Here is a 19663-nt window from a genome sequence, read left to right as displayed (position 1 = left end):
TTCAGAGGCTTACTGGTTGCGTGAAAATCCCTCCATGAAAGCAAGGCTGAAGCCTCACTCCAGGATTACAGCTCGGGGAAGATTAGGTGACTGACACGTGTTGCACACTCTTTCTCTGTGAGCCGTGTCTCATACATAAAGTAAATAGAGAAGAACCTGCGGTTGCTAAAATGGATCACTGGACATGGAATGATGAGGAATGAAGCTTCAAGATGGTTATTGTTGGCAATTGGCTATTGTTCCCTGATCCTGTATGGGAAGACTTCAACTGGAAGAAGAGGATATGCTGTAGGAGAAGCTGTGTTATCAACAAACTTGGCTGAAGAGCCCTGCAGAGTTATGGGGAGGTGGGTTCCTCATGTGGTGTGAATGGGACAGGAGAGTTGGACTCAAATGCACAGTTTAGGGATGAACAGCAGCCCAGCGATGGCACCGCTGTCTCCATGTGGCAGCCCTCCACTGTCCTCTCTGTCACCCAAGAGGACCCCCTTTCAGACTTTAGGGTCTCTGTCACCAGGAATGTTGTCCCCTTCGCTTGGTAACGGCTCCTCTCTTCAATGGAAACAGGCCTCGTCTCCAGTAAGATCACCGAGCCCGTCCATTATGACCTCCCCAAAACTCTGGCAGAAAGCATCCATCTCCAGACTCGCTGAAGAGTTTTTCTGGATTGGTGGCAGTGTGGTCGCACAGCCAAAATGGAGACTGGGTCAGATAGGTAAGACTCACAAAGGACTCAATAAATACTTTTAATTTAAACACTGAAATTATAGAATCATGCCAACATGTTATTTGGCAGGAGTACAAGTTGTCTTAAAAAAATATTTTAACATAACATGATGTGATATTCAAAACCGGGATGTGCAAGTTTGAGACGTTTAACTGCATTTTTTCCTTTGAAAAGGCTTCTTAAATGTGTGAAAGTCCAATAATACAGGGTGGAGTAAAGCAGGCCCATGAGTAGCAAACAGGCATATGGACAGCAGACAATCCTTTAGGATTAACCTGAATGATGTGCCAAGTTGCGTCACATGCATCTGAGCCACAGATTACAAACAAAGGTTAACTGAACCCAGCGCACACAACTAACAAACTACTTCACCATGACCTAAATAGGATCAATATTGTTGGATCTGATAAGCTATTTTAGATTAATGACTGTACACATACCATTGAAACACTGTTAGAAATGCGAGCGAACAAATCATTTTAAACATTGCTAGGTTTCTAAAGACTTGTGGATTTGTTTTTTAGGCAAAGGTCATATCAGAGTTGTGTATCTTTTCCCTCTTTGGCCTTTCATCATTGACACATATTTTACATTTAAAACACATACAGCTCCTTAAATCCCCGTGTGACGCAGCCTTTAATCTCATAAACAAGTGCCTGAAGGTAAACCTCTACTTGACTTGTTTGTTTTGAGGTTTCTTTGGGTTTGTCACAATCTCTTCCTGCCTAAAATCAAACCGTGCAGTAATTAATGCGTTGTATATTGTCCAAGCAAAATGTACAACAAAATAAAGCCCTTTTCATGAATCAATATGGAAGCTTGACACACATAAACTAGAGTAAAATGGCCTGGTAGTATCAAGCCTTTTTTGTATTATAATACATTGCTTATTACATCGCACACTGGGTAATTGACTTGCACAAGCTCTCTCTAATGTTGGCATAATTAATGACAATGTGATGATCCCTGTGAATGATCAAGAGTGACAGCCATTTGACTCTGCATTAATAATGTGTCTCCTTGTGCTCACCTGTAGTGGAGAGGTGTATGTGCACCATGCAGACTGGCACTCAGATGTCCAAACTGAAGGGGAAGAAAAAGGGACTGGTCCGTTTCTTCTACCTGGATGAACACAAGTCCTGCATCAGGTGGCGGCCCTCCAGGAAGAATGACAAGGCCAAAAGTGAGACATCTCCACTCTAAAGTTCCAATAAAGATTTATTTTTACAGCACAGTCATTTCTGTAAAACCAATTACCATCATTAGTTCAAAAAATCTCTATCACTAATCTCCATTACATTTTCACACATTAACCTACTGGTGTATCTTGTTGTCAGTCAACCTATGATATTGGTGCAACCTTTTTGTTAATTAGACAAAACGTCACCTATACCGTCCCCGAAGATTGGTCTTGTTGGTGAAGGGGTTTGAATTGAGTTAAACTTGGCAAATATTTCATCAAGTAAATGTATGTGGTTAGTGTTTTTTCTTTATTTGATTGTACTCTGTGTCTTGAGTTTTCTTCTGTCACACAAGAATCTCAAAGAGTTATTTGATTTGTTTTATAATATGCTTTGACGAGCTACAGGTGAACCTAACTCCTTCATGTATAAAATCCATGGTAAATCTGCTGAGATCTTATTTTCATTTTTAAAAGCACAAAGAAAATGTATGCTACCCTACAGCTAACTTAGAAAGGCAGAAAAATATAAGCCATCTGAAAATACAGACGAAGAATTCACATCAGTCATAACAAGAGTCAATCCACTGGGCCACTGATCACGACAAACATCCTAAGAACTATCCCTTACTTAATCATCTCTTTCAGTAATTATCGATTCCATCCATGAAGTCTGTGAGGGGAAAAAATCTGAGATCTTCAGGCGGTACGCTGACAACCGCTTTGACCCAAACTGCTGCTTCAGCATTTACTACGGGGAGCGAGTTAAGTCCCTGGACCTGGTCACCACAAACGCAGAGGAGGCCCGGACCTGGATCACTGGGCTGAAATACCTCATGGCGGGCATCAGTGATGAAGACATTCTGGCCCGGAGGCAACGCACCCGGGATCAATATCCTTCATGCAGTTTTTAATGCCTAATTCTTTTTTGTTACTAATATAACACTTCTTGTTATGCACATTTAAAGGTGGGGTTGACACATGATAAAAGGGGTTGAAAAGATTCTGACAGAATTACATAGACTAGATAATGACCCTCCCTAGTTTTTTCCTAAACTGCAGCCTCACGTGGTTACAGCAGACCTTCTCTGAAGCTGACAAAAATGGAGATGGCACCTTGAGCATCGGAGAGGTTCATCAGCTGCTGCACAAACTGAATGTGAATCTACCCAAGCAGAAAGTCAGAGAGATGTTTCAAGTAAGTCTTGTATTCACAAAAGGTTCAATAAGACAAGCTGCCAGATAATTAAATGTACTTACAATACGATACGATACACTTTATTGTCCCCTCAGAGAAACTTGAGCAGCCATAAGTTACCAGTGTTACATATTTATTCATATTTTATTAGTGATATCTCCAAAATGGAAGTGTTGCCTAACTAGTGGCTGCATGGCTACAAAATTGTCAATGTATTGGATTGTACAGATAGATAGACAGCCCATGTAACCAATCAGAAAGCTAGAACAGGCATCTACTGTAAGCTGCGACATGCTGTATGTGTGTGTTGCTCTACTTAAGCTCTAAAACAACTCGATCTGAGTAAAAATACGTTGTATCAGCCAGCAGTCTTATTTGACAAATACTGTATTTGCATTCTGTTCAATTTCACAGCAATGCTACCAGCTCTGTAAAGCTGTAGTTATGAAAAGCAGTTGTATGTGTCTTTTGTGCATATCAGCATGATAGCATGCTAGCAATGAAAATGCTAACAAGTCGGTGTTTGGCGGGTATAAAAGTCACCATGGTCTCAGTCTTTGTTTAGTATGTTAACATTGTCCCTGTTGCTTTTTAAAGAAGAAACAGATAAGGCTGAGGGGAATGTCATTAATTTGGAGATTTGTTCATGATGGTGGCAGTAAAGGAAAAGTCAAAGATCACAGTAATCAAGTTTCTTCTTGTGGGGAACATGAAATAGTTTACCAGATGTCATGGAAATCCATTCAGGAGCTGTTAAGAAATTTCACTGATCAACACCTGTCACAAGTATTGAGTGGTGAATTCAGTAATATGAATCCTTTGCGTACAATTAATTTCTGTACAAAATCTAATGGTAATCCATTTAATACTTGTTGAGATACACTGTATCAGTCTAGACCAGGGTGATGGACTCAAAAATAAAGACCAACAACAAGCCTTCCATTAAGCCATTGACCCACCTGTCAAAAACTAAATCTGTTTATGGCTTAAAACAATGCTATTCAGCACAAAGTAGTGTTTATTTGTTTATTTGTTAGGATCCACATTAGCTGTACCCTACAGCTCAGCTATTCTTCATTGGGTCCACATTAGTGTGAGTAGGCACCACTGTGCGAACTGGTAGCAGTAGGATTCCAGAGTGTAATGAAAAGAAAAAGTGGAAGGTGGAAAATCTGCAACATTTCCTTAAGAGACCAATGCTTTTCTCACTTCCCTGTCAGTCATAGAATATGATGAAAGAGCCAGCCGAAAAATATACAGAATTTTGGCAGGACAGTGCCACAGCAAGGCCATATGGCTGCCGCCGAACAGATGGCTTTAGCCGCGCTACAATATTGCTATAGTTCAGTGGCTCTCCATCCTCCCCTCTTGTTATTATAGTCTGTACAAGTGCTATGATATCTGATGGGGGTAGAGATATATCCTTCAGAAGGGAATTGTGGTAGATATTGTCTTTGGCAGATTGGTTATCTTAAACCACTAGGGCTGTCAGCATTAACTCGTTAATCCCGATGAAGAAATTAATGCATACATTTTCTTTATTGCGATTAATCGCATGCTATTTTCTCCCTTGATGCACACCATGGATAAGCCTCTGCAGTGTCTCCCTGTAGTCACAGTGATGGAAAAGAACGACACTGGTGCTTCTTTGAAAGTCTCATTTCACTTGAAAAAAACTCTCAGTTGGCTCAGCTGACGAGTCAAAAGGGGCATCCACCTTATGACATCCGCTTTAGCTGTTTTCATTTAGTTTTTGATCTGTAACGTGTTCCTTTTTCCTAATTAAGTTAATGTTGTAACCTTCAATCTACCAGAGGGTCCTTACTTTGTTTAAAAATAAAAGCAGACTTGGATTCAAACAGCAAGTAAAGTATTCTGAGCTTAAGGAAGTACAAAAATTCAAAACAAAAGCCATGATTAATTTTAAATGTGAAATAACAGAATCTCAAACATGCGATCAAAATATGTTTAATCACAATTAGCTATTGAAATTCAGCGCACACATGCTGGGAGAATTATATCTTGCTCATAAGATACATTTGTTGTTATCTGTAGGAAGCAGACACAGATGACAACCAAGGCTCTCTGGGCTTTGAAGAATTCTGTTCGTTCTACAAGATGATTTCAACACGCAGAGACCTCTACCTGATACTCATCTCTAACAGCAATCAGAAAGAAGTCATGGATCTGCAAGACCTTACACATTTCATGGAAAATGATCAGAAGGTTGGGAAAATGCAGTAGTTTCATTTATTTGTTGCCACATTTGTCCTTTTTCAGATCCAGATTGCCATCAGAAGGGATGTTACAGGATATAGAATACATGTGACCAGTTTGACGGTTTGCAATTTTTCACTTATTCATTTAAAAATACACCAGAGAATGTGCTCCAGTTCTCAGGTTATTCAGCTACTCAACCTCATGGTTAAAGTTTATGTCAGCACCCTGGAGAGAAGGCTCCAGCTGTTTGTCAAACTTCCGATATCAGAGGCTCAATGTGAAGTTCATCCTGGCCAAGAAGTGGACAAGCTCTAATGTCTTGCATGGTTGCTGTAGGTTTATTTGTTTATTTGGATCCCCATTAGCCACTACCTTAGTTGCAACTACTCTTCCTGGGGTCCACTAAAGTCCACAAGGTGGTCATAGAAATTTGTTCACACAGTCTGCTTCTGTTTCTAGACTTGGAGAAGGCCTATGACTGTATTCACTTTGTCCTTTGCTGTATACTGAGTATAGGGTACCGTGAGTGTTTATTTGGCTCTCTGGTCAATAACATAAGAGTGAGCTGTGTTTTAGGGGCAGGGCTAAATTTGAATACCCAGTGGCGGCTAGACCTCGATAAGGGTTGTCCCTTGTCACTGACTTGCCATGCCAGGGTTCCAAGAATATCCAGTTTGGGGACCTCAAAATGTAATCTCTGATTTTAGCATATAGTTCTGTTGGCTTCATCATACACTGAACTCCAACAAGCAGTGGTTTGCAACTGAATGTGGGGTCGTTAGCACAAGAGTCATTACCTTAAAGTATGAGTTCATCGTTCTCTGCTCAATCAGGTGAATCCTTTAAACAAAGAAGTTGAAGTATCTTGCAGACGTGTTATGAGTTGGGGTGAAATGGATCGTGAGATCGACAATCAGGTTAGTTAGTATTGTCAGTTATATGGGTGTTGTACCAAGAGTCTCCTCCTTTATGTGGAAAGGAGCCAGCTGTGGTAGCATCTGATTAGGAGACTTTTGCAGGGCTCTTTTAAAACTTGGAGGAGACCCCAGGGTAGAACCAGAGCTTGCTCGAGGGATTATATATCCTACCTAGCCTGGCAGTATTTGGGGATGCCCCAGGAACGGCTCAGAAACAATGTTTGGGAGAGGGCTGTCTGGGATAATTTACTTTTACTGTATTAGTCCCAAAAAATGTATGGATGGATGGATGGATGGATGGATGGATGGATGGATGGATGGATGGATGGATGGATGCTCTCAAATGTAATGTGATAAAAAATGATATACAATTTCCAAGCTTAGCTCTGATGCAATTAAACAGATAAACAACATATAACATCCCTATCATTGCTTTATTTGCAGATGCGAGGCGTGACCAAAGACTATCTAGTTGATGTAGTGGCCAGGTTTGAGCCATGTCCTGAAAACCTGCAGCGTATGGTACTTGGTATTGATGGTAGGGAGGACTTGCTTGCAATAACATATTTGACAATGCATATTACAATTAAGAAGCATGAATAACATGATATACTGTAGGACTCCTGAAAAAGGCATCACATCAACATACAAGGACCTCATGGTTTAAAACTTTTGTCCATCAGGTTTTACCAACTTCATGAGGAGTCCTGCAGGTGACATCTTTAACCCTGAGCACAATCAGGTGAACCAGGACATGACTCAGCCTCTGACTAACTACTTCATTTCCACCTCACACAACACATACCTGACAGGAGACCAGCTGCTGTCCCAGTCTAGAGTGGAAATGTACGCATATGTTCTCCAGGCAGGCTGTCGCTGTGTGGAGGGTAAGGGCTCTGAAAAAACCTGAACTTCAGTTCATATCACTTTGACTTTATGACGTTCCTCATCCTTTGCTCTTTTGTGTCTACTCATTATCTTTCTCAGTCGACTGCTGGGACGGGCCTGATGGGGAGCCCATTATTCACCACGGCTACACGTTGACATCCAAAATACTCTTCAAAGAAGTTGTTGAAACAATCAACAAATATGCTTTCACAAAGTCACAGTATGTGCTTTTGGTTCTTACTTAAACTTGTTTTTTTTGTCAAGATTTCACAGTAAAACATCATAACCGCTGCTTTGGCAGGAAGGTATCATTTAAGACTCTGTTTCCTCTTAGGTACCCAGTGATCTTGTCCATCGAGAACCACTGTACAGTCCCTCAGCAGAAGAAAATGGCTGAGTATCTGAAAGAGGTACTGCAAGATAAACTGGATCTCTCTTCTGTCAATGTGAATGAATGCAAAAAGCTGCCGTCACCTGAGATCCTGAAAGGGAAAGTTTTAGTCAAGGTAAAGTTGTTTTATAGAAACTTGTGCCGCAAATACAGCGCTGAAAAGTCAAAGTAGTGATAAGAAGAGGCGCACAAAGCTCACCATAATCCATAATAAAAGACTTGTATTATTAAATCAATGTCATAGGGAAAAAAGCTGCCAGCAAACCTTGATCCCGATGCAGAGGAGGGGGATGTATCTGATGAAGATACTGGTGATGAGGAAGAAGACGAAGAAGATGAAGATGATGATAATGCCCAGGCAAATGAAACGATAGATAGATAGATAGATAGATAGATAGATAGATAGATAGATAGATAGATAGATAGATAGATAGATAGCTAGATAGATACACTGTAGATAGATAGATAGATAGATATCAACACATTATGTTTGACTGTTTTAGGATGGAAATAGCATTGTCGCTGGCAATTCTACCAAAAAGAACAGGCGATTTGGCAGATCGATCATGAGGAGCTTCAAACGAAAGGTCAGCCTTTTCATCTGCAAATACTACACTTCACTGGCCCAGAAAGGTTGTGGAGACAAAAAAAGTGAAAGCGTGAAAGTTACTGCTTTTTTTTTTTCAGAGGAAAAAGAGAAGTAGGACGAAAAACATAGCAACAACTGATGTCGAGTCAGACTGTAACAGCAGCAAGGAGAGGACACAAATTGTTTACCATCCCAAGTAAGGCTTAAGACTTAAGTAGCTTAATCGATTTAATGCCATTAGTATCAGCCCTTTACTTGTACTAAATGACTGTAACTCTCACTGCAGGAAGAGGAAAACAATGAGGTTGTCCAGAGCCCTGTCTGACCTGGTCAAATACACAAAATCGGTCAGAGTTCATGACATAGAAACACAAGGTAAAGGGTATTTCAAACAAACAATAAATCTACAATATATATATTTTTTTATTGCACGAGTTACGTTGCCAATGGAGAGGACTTTAATGCTGTATTCTTCTGTCATGCAGGGTTTACAAACAGCTGGCAGGTATCATCCTTAAACGAGACAGTTATGAACCAGATCTTACAGCTGAAGCCGACTGAGTTGGTCCGTTTAAACCAACGGCAACTTCTAAGAGTGTACCCATCAAACTACAGGGTGGACTCAAGCAACTTTAACCCACAGCCATACTGGAATGCAGGATGTCATATGGGTAAGACCCTCAGAAAGTCTGCAATGCTGACTACTTTTGACATTTTTTAAAAATCTGTAGGTCTTTCAAGTGAATAGGTTGATTTTTCCTTTTAGTTGCATTGAATTACCAAACAGAGGGCCGTATGCTTGAACTGAATCGAGCCAAGTTCTCAACCAATGGAAACTGTGGGTACATTCTAAAGCCAAAGTGCATGCGCAAAGGTATGTAAATAATCTATGAGTAGAGGTTATGGTCACTTTGTTAGGTGATATTCATCCTCCATTGTTTTTCTCAGCTGCCTTTAACCCAACAATGGAGGAACCTCTAGCAGGACATAAAAAGACTCAGTTAGTGCTGAAGATCATCAGTGGACAGCAACTTCCGAAACCCAAAGACTCCATGTTTGGAGACAGAGGAGAGGTGACATCAGCATACTCCAGATATACACTATAACATTGAGGAACCTGACTCATTTAAAACAAAAACACATAGCCTTCCTGTTTAATTTTTCATGGCTTATGTGTTTTTCTGCGGCTCCTTTTTTCTACTTCCAGATCATCGATCCCTTTGTCGAGGTGGAGATAATCGGTCTACCAGTAGATTGTTCCAAGCAGCAGACCAGAGTGGTGGATGATAATGGTAGTGCACATACCATACCTAGCATAAAACATGCATAAATCAGTCTGTGTAACATCCTTTGTCATTTAGGTTTCAACCCCATGTGGGAGGAGACCCTCGTCTTCGACATTCAAATGCCACAGCTCGCCCTGGTGCGTTTCCAGGTGTGGGATCATGATCCTATTGGACGAGATTTTATAGGGCAGAGGACTGTCGCTTTCACCAGTATGCTGCCAGGTACATCACATGATGACATATAAAAGTGCAGAGATTTTTTTTTTTTTAAATGTGAAAGTATTTTCTCTAATGAGGAAAAAATGTTGGGATTAATGACAAGTTTGGCATTTTAGAAGACACACTTTTTTTGCTGTCTAGTTTTCTTTAATTTTTAGTGTTATCTGTGATGTGATGACTACACCCTTAGAAGTTGCTGCAATGAGCGGAAAAAGTTACACAAATCAGTCTTTAATAAACTATTTAAAATGTAGCATCATATTTTACATCTTATTTTCTGTATAGATCAAACAGCCAAGACATAAAATGCAAAGGCACAATACTACAAGAAAATAAATTGTTTTTTGAAGGACTGAAAAAGACCCACTTATTTGCCTCTGATGTCATTTTCAGTGATAACTGTAACTTTTAAAGATTAACAGTTAACATAGCTGTTGTACTTAACAGTCATTTTCTACTGGGCTGATTTGTTGCTCCGCTAACATTTATGATGTAAGATATACTAAATTAACCCAGTTGAATGAAGTTAAATAACTTTAACAAAATGTCTAGCCCTCAAGACAAAAAAAACATCAAAGAAGTTAACAAACTGTAGGGTGCATGTGCTAGCTTTGCTAACATTTATTAAAAATAGTTTTGCTTTTCAGCACCAATTCTGAACACTAGTTAACATTAGCCAAGCTACCACCACTCTTATCAAACCCTTAACCCTTAGCCACCTAAGCATGCTTGCATTTCTTAATGTGGATGAGAAGCCAAAACCTTACTTATCTCTTCAGTTTTTGCAGAACCCCAATACAAAACAAATTTACCCTATATTAAACTGTTTATACTTTGATTAAATTGTTTATAGCTTACTATTGTTCATACCGCTTCTACACAGTCTATTTTTTTTTACCTAAAAGGCTTAATGTGGTTAATGTGATTTTAATGCAAAAATTGTAGGTTTCCGGCACGTTTATCTGGAGGGAATGGCTGAGTCGTCCATCTTTGTTCACGTGGCTATCAATGACAACACAGGAAAGGTAAGTGTTAAAGAATAACAAATAAACAAATTTAATTTCAGCCTGCCTTCCAACTCTATCTTAAAACTTTTTGTGTCTTTAAAAAAAAAAAAGATTAAACCATCAAATGCGGTGCATGCAGCCAGAAAACACATCCAAAAAGCAGCCAAGAAGCACATAAAGGGTCAACAAAGACAAACCTCTCTGGACTCCTCTGTCCTGTCCTCAGAGGATGGACGTTCTCTGTACTTTCGCAAGGATCTGGACACCATCTCTCAGGAAAGCTGGAATGGGGATATGTCTCCTCTGGTACTCGGGCCAGCAGCCAAGGCTGCCATCCACAAAGGGGCCCTCAGTGAGCCACTGAGGCGAGCTCACAGAGTTAAAATTCATGAACCACCAGAGACAAGGAGAGGGATCTTCAGCCGGATGTCCTCCACTGACTTCCACCACATGGGGTCTTCTTCCTGTTTCAGAGCAGATAGCTTTGACTTTGAGACTCTTCACACTTCTTATCCTGATGGTCTTGCTCCCGACAGCCATAATCGAATTGAAGAAGAGCTAGAGAATGAACCAGAGTCAAACTGTGCTGAGCAGGAGACCAGTGACACCCTTGAACCAGAGCAGCCTGAACAATTTGAGGAATTACCAACAGAGCAACAGCCAGTCAAGGACATTTCTCTGGAACCTGAGCAACCACCAGAGATTCAGAATTGGACTGCTTCCCTTCCTCTGCCAAGGACTGAGCCTCTGAGCCAGTATGAGGCCAAATTTTCTCAACTTATCCCACCATCTTCCCCTCCCAGGGTGAGACGGACCTTGGAGGCTCCAGTCACCCCTCTGCCATCCACACTGATACAAACAAAGGCCAGATCACGCAGTTGCCCCCGGAGACAGATTTCCTCTCCGCAGACTCCTATGGTGAACCGCAGACCTACTCTTCACTGGCAGACACAGCGAGCACAAAGTGAGGGCAGTTACAGCAGCGGGGTGAGGCCCATTCCCAACGGCCTCTGCTTGTCTGACAGCTCTTCTAGCAGCAGTGAAGGCAGTTTAGACAGCCTAGAATTTGTGTCCTCCGGTGTGCCAGACAGTACAGACCAAAATGAAGGCACTCTGCAGAGAGAGATGAGGGCCCTTTTTGACCGGAGGATGAGCGAGATTCGGTGTAAATCTCCACTTTTTCTAAATGGTAAGTCATAGATGTTTGATTCACATTCACATAGAGATGTTTCAACAGCATTTTTTTCCTTTACTGAGTCTGAGACAGATTAAATACTGAAACCAATTCTGGAACCTGAATTTGTGTACCTGCCAATCCCAAACATGTTCAAATGTAAAAGTCCTGCCTTGAACTGAATGTAAAAGTGGCAGGTCATCTCTGAATGAACACAATAATAAGTAATAAGTAAGTAAGTAAAGAGTAGTCTACTTCAGTGTTTGCTATTGTTATGCAATATAGAGAAAAAATAATCTCTCATTGGCAGCTTTTAAAAAAAGAAACGTGTCACATTACATACATGGTGGCACTACAGCACAGCCTTCTGTGGAGACTACTGCCATGAAGAGGATAAGAAGAAATTATGATTTCCAGTGTAACAAATCGATTTATAAGTTGATAAGGGGCTAATAAATGATGGTGTTGAATGCACAAACTGGTGTACTCACCAACTCTGGTTACCCCGCATTTTTGCTGTATCAGAGGTTTTTCCAATACTGCTATTCATATCAGAAGATCTCTAAATGTGCAAAAGTGAAAGTAAAAGGACTACAGATACAAAACTAAAGTTGCTCTTTAAAATTGAAATGTGTTTTTTTTGTCTTTTAGATTAGACTGTCATTTATCTGTGAATCCAAAGACAACAACATCGATCAGAAGACGAGTAATACCACAACAACTCTCTGAGTGTGTTTGGGAGGATGAAGACAAGAAGAATGCAGTTCTGATTTTCCTTCTAATAAACTACACACCAAGCAGAAGTACACATTGAATTACTTTTTATTATTATAGGCCTGCTGTAATGTATGAATAATCCTTGAATGTTTACAATGAATGAAGTTTGTATACATGATATCATTTTTAAAAGAAAACTGTTGGAATCATGTGACGTCATTGCCAATTGTCTAAAACAGCAAGATGCAGTCAGAATAAAGTACGCTAAACATACCTGAGCACTATTTGTTCGGCAAAATTACAGTGTTAAAGTGTAATTATTGATGATTTTAATATTTTTTTCACAACATTTCAACTATAATGTTTGCTTTTTCATTGAAATTGTAGCATTCATACTTGAAAATCAATAAATTGATTATTTTAATAAAATGTGAGTCTTTTTTAATAATAAAGGTATTACCTTTCTATCTGCTGTATCATTGTTTTTAAGGTAGGTCTAAACCTACAATTAAGGTCATTATTTTGTTAAGTAAAAGTACCAACAGCTATCCAACCAAAAACTTAAAGAAACTCAGATGTGAGACTGGTGAAAGAAATATATCTAAGCTTTTTCTTTGTCTTTGGCTTCATTTTCCTGTGGTCTGTTTGCATCACTGGTCCTCAAACGCAGACTCAGTTCTTCTGTCAACACAATGCAGCAGGATTTCTGTTGGAAAGAAAAATAAAAAAAGAGTCAAGCAAATAAATCAACTGTGGAGAAAGTATTTTTGGTATGGTTTGTGAGGACGAGTGAGCAATACTGTCTCGGATTGTGCTTTCTTCAGAAACAGTTTAACATCCAATGAATAAACACAAATGATCAATAGGGAGCAAAAAAACGAGGCCGATGGGTTTAGTTTCTAAACACTTAAAACCCTTGAGACTGTGCTTGACAGACTGACGTGATTTGTCTGATCAGTTACACACACCTTCTGCTCAGCTGCACTTTTTCGGCTCTTGGATGTTAGCTCCAGGACAGCCAGCAGTGCTCCCAGCCCCAGGCCCAGAGCGAGAACCAGAAACATCCCTTTAAGGCTGTGTGGCTGCACAGCTGAAGACTTGGCCTTGTCTGCTAGGCAGCTGCTCGCCCACCACTTGCTCCTCAGGTAGGCCAGCTCCCCTGCCTCGCTCAGCTGTAGGATTGCCACACTGAGGTTCTTTATGATGGGTGAGCCTTGAGGAAAATGATGATTTTCATGTTAATAATTCCATTTTATTTTACATGTTAAAGTATAATTATTTAATGATGTGAAGAGCCTCACCAAGAGGGGCTGCAATGCTGTATCCTCTCATGCCGACGACTTCATTTGCTCTGACCAGCTCACAGTAACGAGCCACTGCTAAATCTAAAGAAACAGACTCGCCAATAAAGGCATAGCTGCCCTCTTTAGCACGCTGGACTCCCTCATCCATAGAGGACACAAAACTCTTGGTTCTCTCCATGTGTTCATAGATTCTGCGGTACACTGGGTTGTTTGAATTCTGCATGAAGGAAAATGTAAAATTAGAGACTCTGCAGTCAAAATAGGGAATCCATATTCCACATACTCCACTCTCCGTACCTTGAAGAACGCGAGAGTGGAGGAGCCTGCCAAACATCCGTACTCTATCATGTCCTGATTGGCCAAGTCCTCAAACCCTTTCACTGTCAGGTGAGTGGACTCAGGTGCTTTAGAGGAGCTGAGATTAGAGAAATAACAAGCCAGGAGGATGATGGTGAATAACCACCAGCTGCAGCAGATGACTCGTCCTGACAGAGCTTTGGGGTGAGGGCCAGCACCTTGATAACACCAAGAAAGTACAGTGAGAAGAAAAGAAGGGCACAAGTCAAGCCAAGTTTATCATCAAGAGTTTTCCCTGATTCGTTGGTGTCTGGTTCAGCTGTTTTTACCTTGGAGAGTCAGAGCTCCAGTTGTGTACCACAGGCTGTGGAGAAGGCTGAATCTGTTTGGTTCAGTCTGAGGCTGACTCCACTCACATGGACTGAGTCTGCATTTACATACAAACATGATTTAATAATGTACAGTAACTGCACTCAAAGGGATTGCAGTGCTAGCAGACAGTTTGAATATCGAAAGATGGACGTTTGCAACACCTACATAATCACCATAACATAAATAATGATTATTGCTCTTAAACTTGGATTACAAACCGGGCCGCTATGAAGATGCAAGCAGCAGTCCCCAAGTATGCAATGAGTATGCCCACCCAGGTCTCGGCTGTAAAGGGGGTCATAAAATCAAAGAAGCCGGTTGCCTCTGAGATGTCTTTTCTTAGCAGGATGCTGATTCCTGTCTGCATGAACGGTTTGGTCATCCCCACCACTTTCTCCCGAGCAGCAGTCAGAGTCAGCGGGGCAATTGCAAGGTCTGCCTCCTGAAGGAAAGCATAAATAAACCTACTTTAAGATACTTTGGTGTACCAAAAATCCAGCAAAAACACTTTCATTATTATCAATGTAAAACTTGTAAGTCACAGGAGCTGGCTGGGTAATTCAAGCTTCTGTAGAGTAATTTGTTTCCCTTGTCCCCTAAATGTCAGCAATGTCATGAACTCACTCCTCTTATGACCTCTCCAACCATCCCATTCCAGGTCCCGCTCTCATCCTGTCGACCGTATGAGCTGTCTTTAACCAGCTGCACTCTGTACTTGAAGCCAAGTTTCTTGGCAACTTCAGACAACAGGTCCATGCAAAAGCCCTCCATTTGTGAGCCTTTGGACATTGTATATGGCTCTTGCTGAAAAACAAAATTCAAAAGATAATAAGTGTAAAATGTTTATCTGAAACTGTGTATTAAGGATTGCGAGAAACAAATGTACTATTAGTCAAGTCAAATCAAGCTTATTTAATATAAGACATTTCAACAACAAGGCAGTTCAAAGTGGTCCACACACGCCATCAGAAGCATCAAGACAAAGGAAAAAAATACATTGTTGATACCTTTATTGTTGTGATCCTCAGCTCTGATGCCACTAGTAATGAGGGAGGAAAGTGAAAGTATAAATACATTTTAGATACAAGCATTCATCATCTCTATGAGAATATAGATGTAAAGAAAGGTGGAGGCGAGGAAGAGGAAGAGGAAGAGGAAGAGGAGAATTAAATCAGTGGTTCCTTCAGCAAATTTTTTCTTGTAAATTGCTGGATTCTGAAAACTCATCAGCCTCTAAAAATGCTTCAAATAAGACAGAATAAAATACGATAAATCATTGTTTTGTTCATAGCTATGCTTCTCAATTTGACTGTTTTAGTTCGTCAAAATGGTCCAGAATAACATATTTTCTAAATACATATTCATATACAGTATATTCTAAAGATTAAGATGAAAATTATGTATAGACATTCAGATGTCCAAGAGGATGAATCACACTGACTTATGATCCTGTCACATTCAGTATGAAACTATTAGTGTATCATAGTTTTAAAGTTAGTTATAAACTCAAGTATCTCAGGATCCGTTGAATGGAAGGGCACAACATTTTGAACAACTGGATGATAAAGCCTTAGATGATTTTGGCAATTTCTTCATTTTTTCTTAAGTTACAGTTTAGCTCGAAGCATTTAAATCTTAACAGCCGGACAAGACAGACAGTGTATTGACTCCTATTACAAAGGATAAGGATAAACTTGATTGTCCCCTGAGGGAAATGAGTCTTGGACAACAGTGTCACTCAAAGCTGCAGCCATAATTGGTACAACCATCAGACAATGAAACCATAATCAAAAATAGGCAAACAGAAAAACAAGGCAGTCTACACTGACCCATGAGCACGATGTTCCCATTCAAAATGATGAAAAAGTTACATGGACTATAGCTTATACTGCACCTTATTGTTCACATGACATATTTATTTTATCTTCTTGTTCTTCTTCTATTTTTGCTTTGTTTCGATTGAAATGAGGATCCATGATATGTGATCCCATTCTCCATTATGTGCAAAAACATGTTAATAATAATATAAATTCGAAATAAGTCAACCCTGCTCATTTCCTAAAGTGATTTGGAACCAATGCATGCCCTTGTCTATAAAAACTGATAAGTTAGAAAGATGTGAAGGGGGAAAAAACAACATTTAACAGCAACTGACCACTGGTTCATTCTGAATGCCAAAAGTTTGGACAACTAATACACAGCCTAAATTTAATAGAATCAAAGCCTCCTTTGTGCAATGTCCATCTTCAGACTTTATTTTGGGTTGCAGAGTCGCTAAGGTGGGTTTTGGGGTGCCAGTATTGACCCTCTTGTCACAGCTGGTTTCCGGTATCATGGAGATCTGGCTCTCTCGTCGTCTGCTTGAAAACGATTTGCACTCCCCAATCTATTTAGAGCAGCGTTTCAATTCAAAAATTCTCAATGACATGGCACTGTGAGATGGGAGGGCAGTCAAAGAGTATCAAAAGCCTCAATTCAGGCCAAGGCCTTGGGGATCCATCACCACAGGGGGATCCTGACACCCATCAGATCCTCCTTTTCAAAAGATGACACGTATACAAGCTCTTCAAGCCCCTGTCACTTTTTGGCCACTCGGACACACAGGCTCTTTGTTTGCTCCATACAGTTGATTTATTACCGATTTTTTGTGACAGTGTCAACTGGCATGCTTCCTTTTCTGTTTTTCTATACAACTTGGACAGGATGTAGGCTGCACTTTGATATCGATCCAAGCTGACTGTTTGTTTATCTATGCCTTGTCAAGCATCAAAGATTTCTACCAAATCCAGCAGAGAAAACATGAGAAATTTGGCAAAGAAAAAACTGTTGGTGCACAAGACTGAAATACAAATGCAGTGACTGGCATAAACCTTGAAACTGCACAGTTAAGTAGAGAAAAAAACAATCACGCTTTAAGTTGTCAATCAGACTAAAAACTTAATTCAGCTCTAACTCAATTACTTGAAACGTATTTGAAGGTCATAAAGAGGTTACTGTTATCTAACAAGCCTGGTTAAATTGGTTTTATATTTTGATCCATACAGTATAGACCTGAATTTAAAAATAAGCTCCTTACCTGCAGTGCAAACTCCCATGTCCAGGAAAAACCAAACAGACAACACAAAGAAGCCAAACGTCATCCTGACTCCCCTGATGGACATCCTAAAAAGTTATTAAAGACAATAACTGGTTGGCTTGGCATTATATGAATGACTTTGGTAAACTTGAAAAAATTCAAAACAAAGATGGTCCCTTGAATGTAAAATATTAAATTCATTATAATGTGAAACAATCTAGACAATTGTATCAGTCAAGGAGAGTAAATATTTAGCTTGTCCTTATTACCTGACAAATGTCCAAGATGTGACTGCTGGATTCGCGCGTCAGACTTCAGACTGACCTGAGTGAGCTCGACCGTGGTAGAGCGTGATCTGATGTTTTTCAGATTCAAATGTTGAGTCAGCCACATAGTCTTTGTGGGTGGAGAAAGTGGAAGACGTTTGAAGGGGTGGAGAGAAGCAGCATGAAGTATGAATATATAGCATCCACTGTGGAGAAAATGTAAATGAATTATTCTGTACTCAAAATGACCATGAAGCATCGGAAACACAGAATATTTATTTTTGGGACAGTTACCCAAGGGACAAATCGGAAATATTGTATTCAAGTTGAGTATGTTATACTATATTATACTTTATAATCATATTGCAAGTGAACAACGTTAAATATTTGAATTAACTGAAGCATGTTGCTGCTGTCTTCACTATGTATTACACTTAAAGAATGATATAAATAAAGTTTATTTTAAAAGGCGTTTTAAATAAAAGAGATGACGCCACTGAAATAGATAAGAGACAAATTAATCACAAGTAATTAAAAGGACACAGCAAATCTAAATTTTACCTATGTTTTAGGTAAAATTGTTGTGAATTTGTGCACACGTATGATAATTCAAACAAGCTGTAACATAAGCTTCTGAAGTATCACACTCTCTTCCTTAAGAGAAATCAATCATTAGGATTATCTTACCAGCTAAAATTTGTGCTGCATGCCCTGAAGAATTTATTGAAACCAAACAAAAACCATGTCCACCGTTGTGACTATAGCTTCGAGTTGGCCTTGAAAAAAATTTTGGAAGCTCAGTTAAGAGTCATAAAACTATCAAAATGTTCAAAGCTGGCATGAAGCCTGAACCATTTTTCTTGTGTTACTCCAAAACCACTATTTAACAAAGGTCCTATTTGTAATATCGGCACTATGGATTGTCAAAATGATTGACTCGATGTTAATTTTCATGAAGAATTTATTTGTTTTCTATTGCAAATAAAATGGTCAAGGTTTCTGACCAATGGGCCTATAGCTAATTTAGATTTAACAATTAATCTGTGTTTTGTTCATTGTTTTGCTATGTCTTCATTAACATAGAGACAATGGTTTAAGGTTTAATTGGGCAGGGATTCAAAAAGTGGCAGCTTTAACTTGAATGGGACAGTCTCAGAGGTGCAATGTACGGTGGCCAGTAGGTGCATAGGCTCAGCAATAGCTGAGATGAGGTACATTTAGAGGAACGCGCAGCATATTCAGAAACACTGCACATTCAAAAGCAAATTCAGACATCCAAAACACATGCAACAGCTGAAACGTGCTGCAAATACATAAACAAAACAAGCTTTTTGACCGCCTACATTTATGGCAAGAAAGCTAATAGAAGACAGACTTTCACAAATTGTCCCAAATATTCCTGAATTCCCCCTGATATAACAAAATGCAACACTTTGGTTTTTGATCTCATAGCAACCACCTTCAATGACAAGCCAACAAAGACACATGATGTAGAGTTAATAACTCAAGGGCAAGCAGACCCAAATAAAGACAAGCCAACAAAAAAGGCTTTGGAAAATACAGAAAAGAAAAGCAATATTCAAGCATTTTGCCCAAATTAACAATAAATCTCGTAGCTAATATGTTTATGCCTTTAATATTTTCCAAGGATGGGTAAGGCTACAGCTGGGCCTACTTAGTAGTCTATAGAGAAATAGCAAATTTTAAGGTTTCAACATGATCCCATTTGTATTCCTGGCATTTTATAGACAAAAAACATTGAAGCTAAATACAAATGCATATCAAAGGTACTCTATCTCGCTTTTCCAAGCTGTTTCACTTCAGTACATTCATTG

The 19663-nt window shown here is 39.7% G+C and overlaps 2 protein-coding genes across 2 annotated transcripts; one reads left to right on the top strand and one right to left on the bottom strand.

Annotated features, from left to right (window-relative positions):
* Window positions 1-82: 82 nt before the first annotated feature.
* Window positions 83-12485, top strand: plch2b (phospholipase C, eta 2b). Its single transcript, XM_061043069.1, has 21 exons — window positions 83-715; window positions 1764-1910; window positions 2556-2799; window positions 2976-3105; window positions 5161-5331; window positions 6687-6780; window positions 6926-7129; window positions 7230-7350; window positions 7465-7636; window positions 7766-7879; window positions 8025-8108; window positions 8209-8306; window positions 8397-8485; window positions 8596-8781; window positions 8877-8984; window positions 9059-9183; window positions 9318-9402; window positions 9472-9618; window positions 10561-10640; window positions 10734-11811; window positions 12448-12485. The coding sequence occupies exons 1-21, from the start codon at window positions 370-372 to the stop codon at window positions 12450-12452; spliced, it is 3828 nt and encodes a 1275-aa protein (XP_060899052.1). The 5' UTR covers window positions 83-369; the 3' UTR covers window positions 12453-12485.
* A 115-nt stretch (window positions 12486-12600) lies between these two features.
* Window positions 12601-17981, bottom strand: si:dkey-183j2.10 (glutamate receptor U1). The gene is made up of 10 exons (XM_061043067.1): window positions 17832-17981; window positions 17563-17648; window positions 15494-15525; window positions 15111-15290; window positions 14705-14928; window positions 14444-14541; window positions 14115-14332; window positions 13815-14034; window positions 13482-13726; window positions 12601-13219 (listed from the first exon to the last, which is right to left on the bottom strand). Exons 2-10 carry the CDS (start codon window positions 17645-17647, stop codon window positions 13115-13117), a joined length of 1407 nt encoding a protein of 468 aa, XP_060899050.1. The 5' UTR covers window position 17648; window positions 17832-17981; the 3' UTR covers window positions 12601-13114.
* Window positions 17982-19663: the final 1682 nt, after the last annotated feature.

The sequence above is a fragment of the Labrus mixtus genome, chromosome 7 (genome assembly GCF_963584025.1).
Source record: "Labrus mixtus chromosome 7, fLabMix1.1, whole genome shotgun sequence".
Classification (NCBI taxonomy): Eukaryota; Metazoa; Chordata; class Actinopteri; order Labriformes; family Labridae; genus Labrus; species Labrus mixtus.
Note: the sequence above shows the minus strand (reverse complement) of the source record. Positions and strands in the feature narration are given on the sequence as shown.

Coding starts and splice junctions, on each gene's coding strand:
- plch2b (XM_061043069.1), top strand. CDS start 370: ATGGGACAGGAGAGTTGGACTCAAATGCACAGTTTAGGGATGAACAGC. Junction 8,985..9,058: donor GCCAAAGTGCATGCGCAAAG/GTATGTAAATAA, acceptor TGTTTTTCTCAG/CTGCCTTTAACCCAACAATG. Junction 9,619..10,560: donor TTTCACCAGTATGCTGCCAG/GTACATCACATG, acceptor CAAAAATTGTAG/GTTTCCGGCACGTTTATCTG.
- si:dkey-183j2.10 (XM_061043067.1), bottom strand. CDS start 17,647: ATGTCCATCAGGGGAGTCAGGATGACGTTTGGCTTCTTTGTGTTGTCT. Junction 15,526..17,562: donor CATGGGAGTTTGCACTGCAG/GTAAGGAGCTTA, acceptor CCTCATTACTAG/TGGCATCAGAGCTGAGGATC. Junction 14,333..14,443: donor TGGAGCTCTGACTCTCCAAG/GTAAAAACAGCT, acceptor GGTGTTATCAAG/GTGCTGGCCCTCACCCCAAA.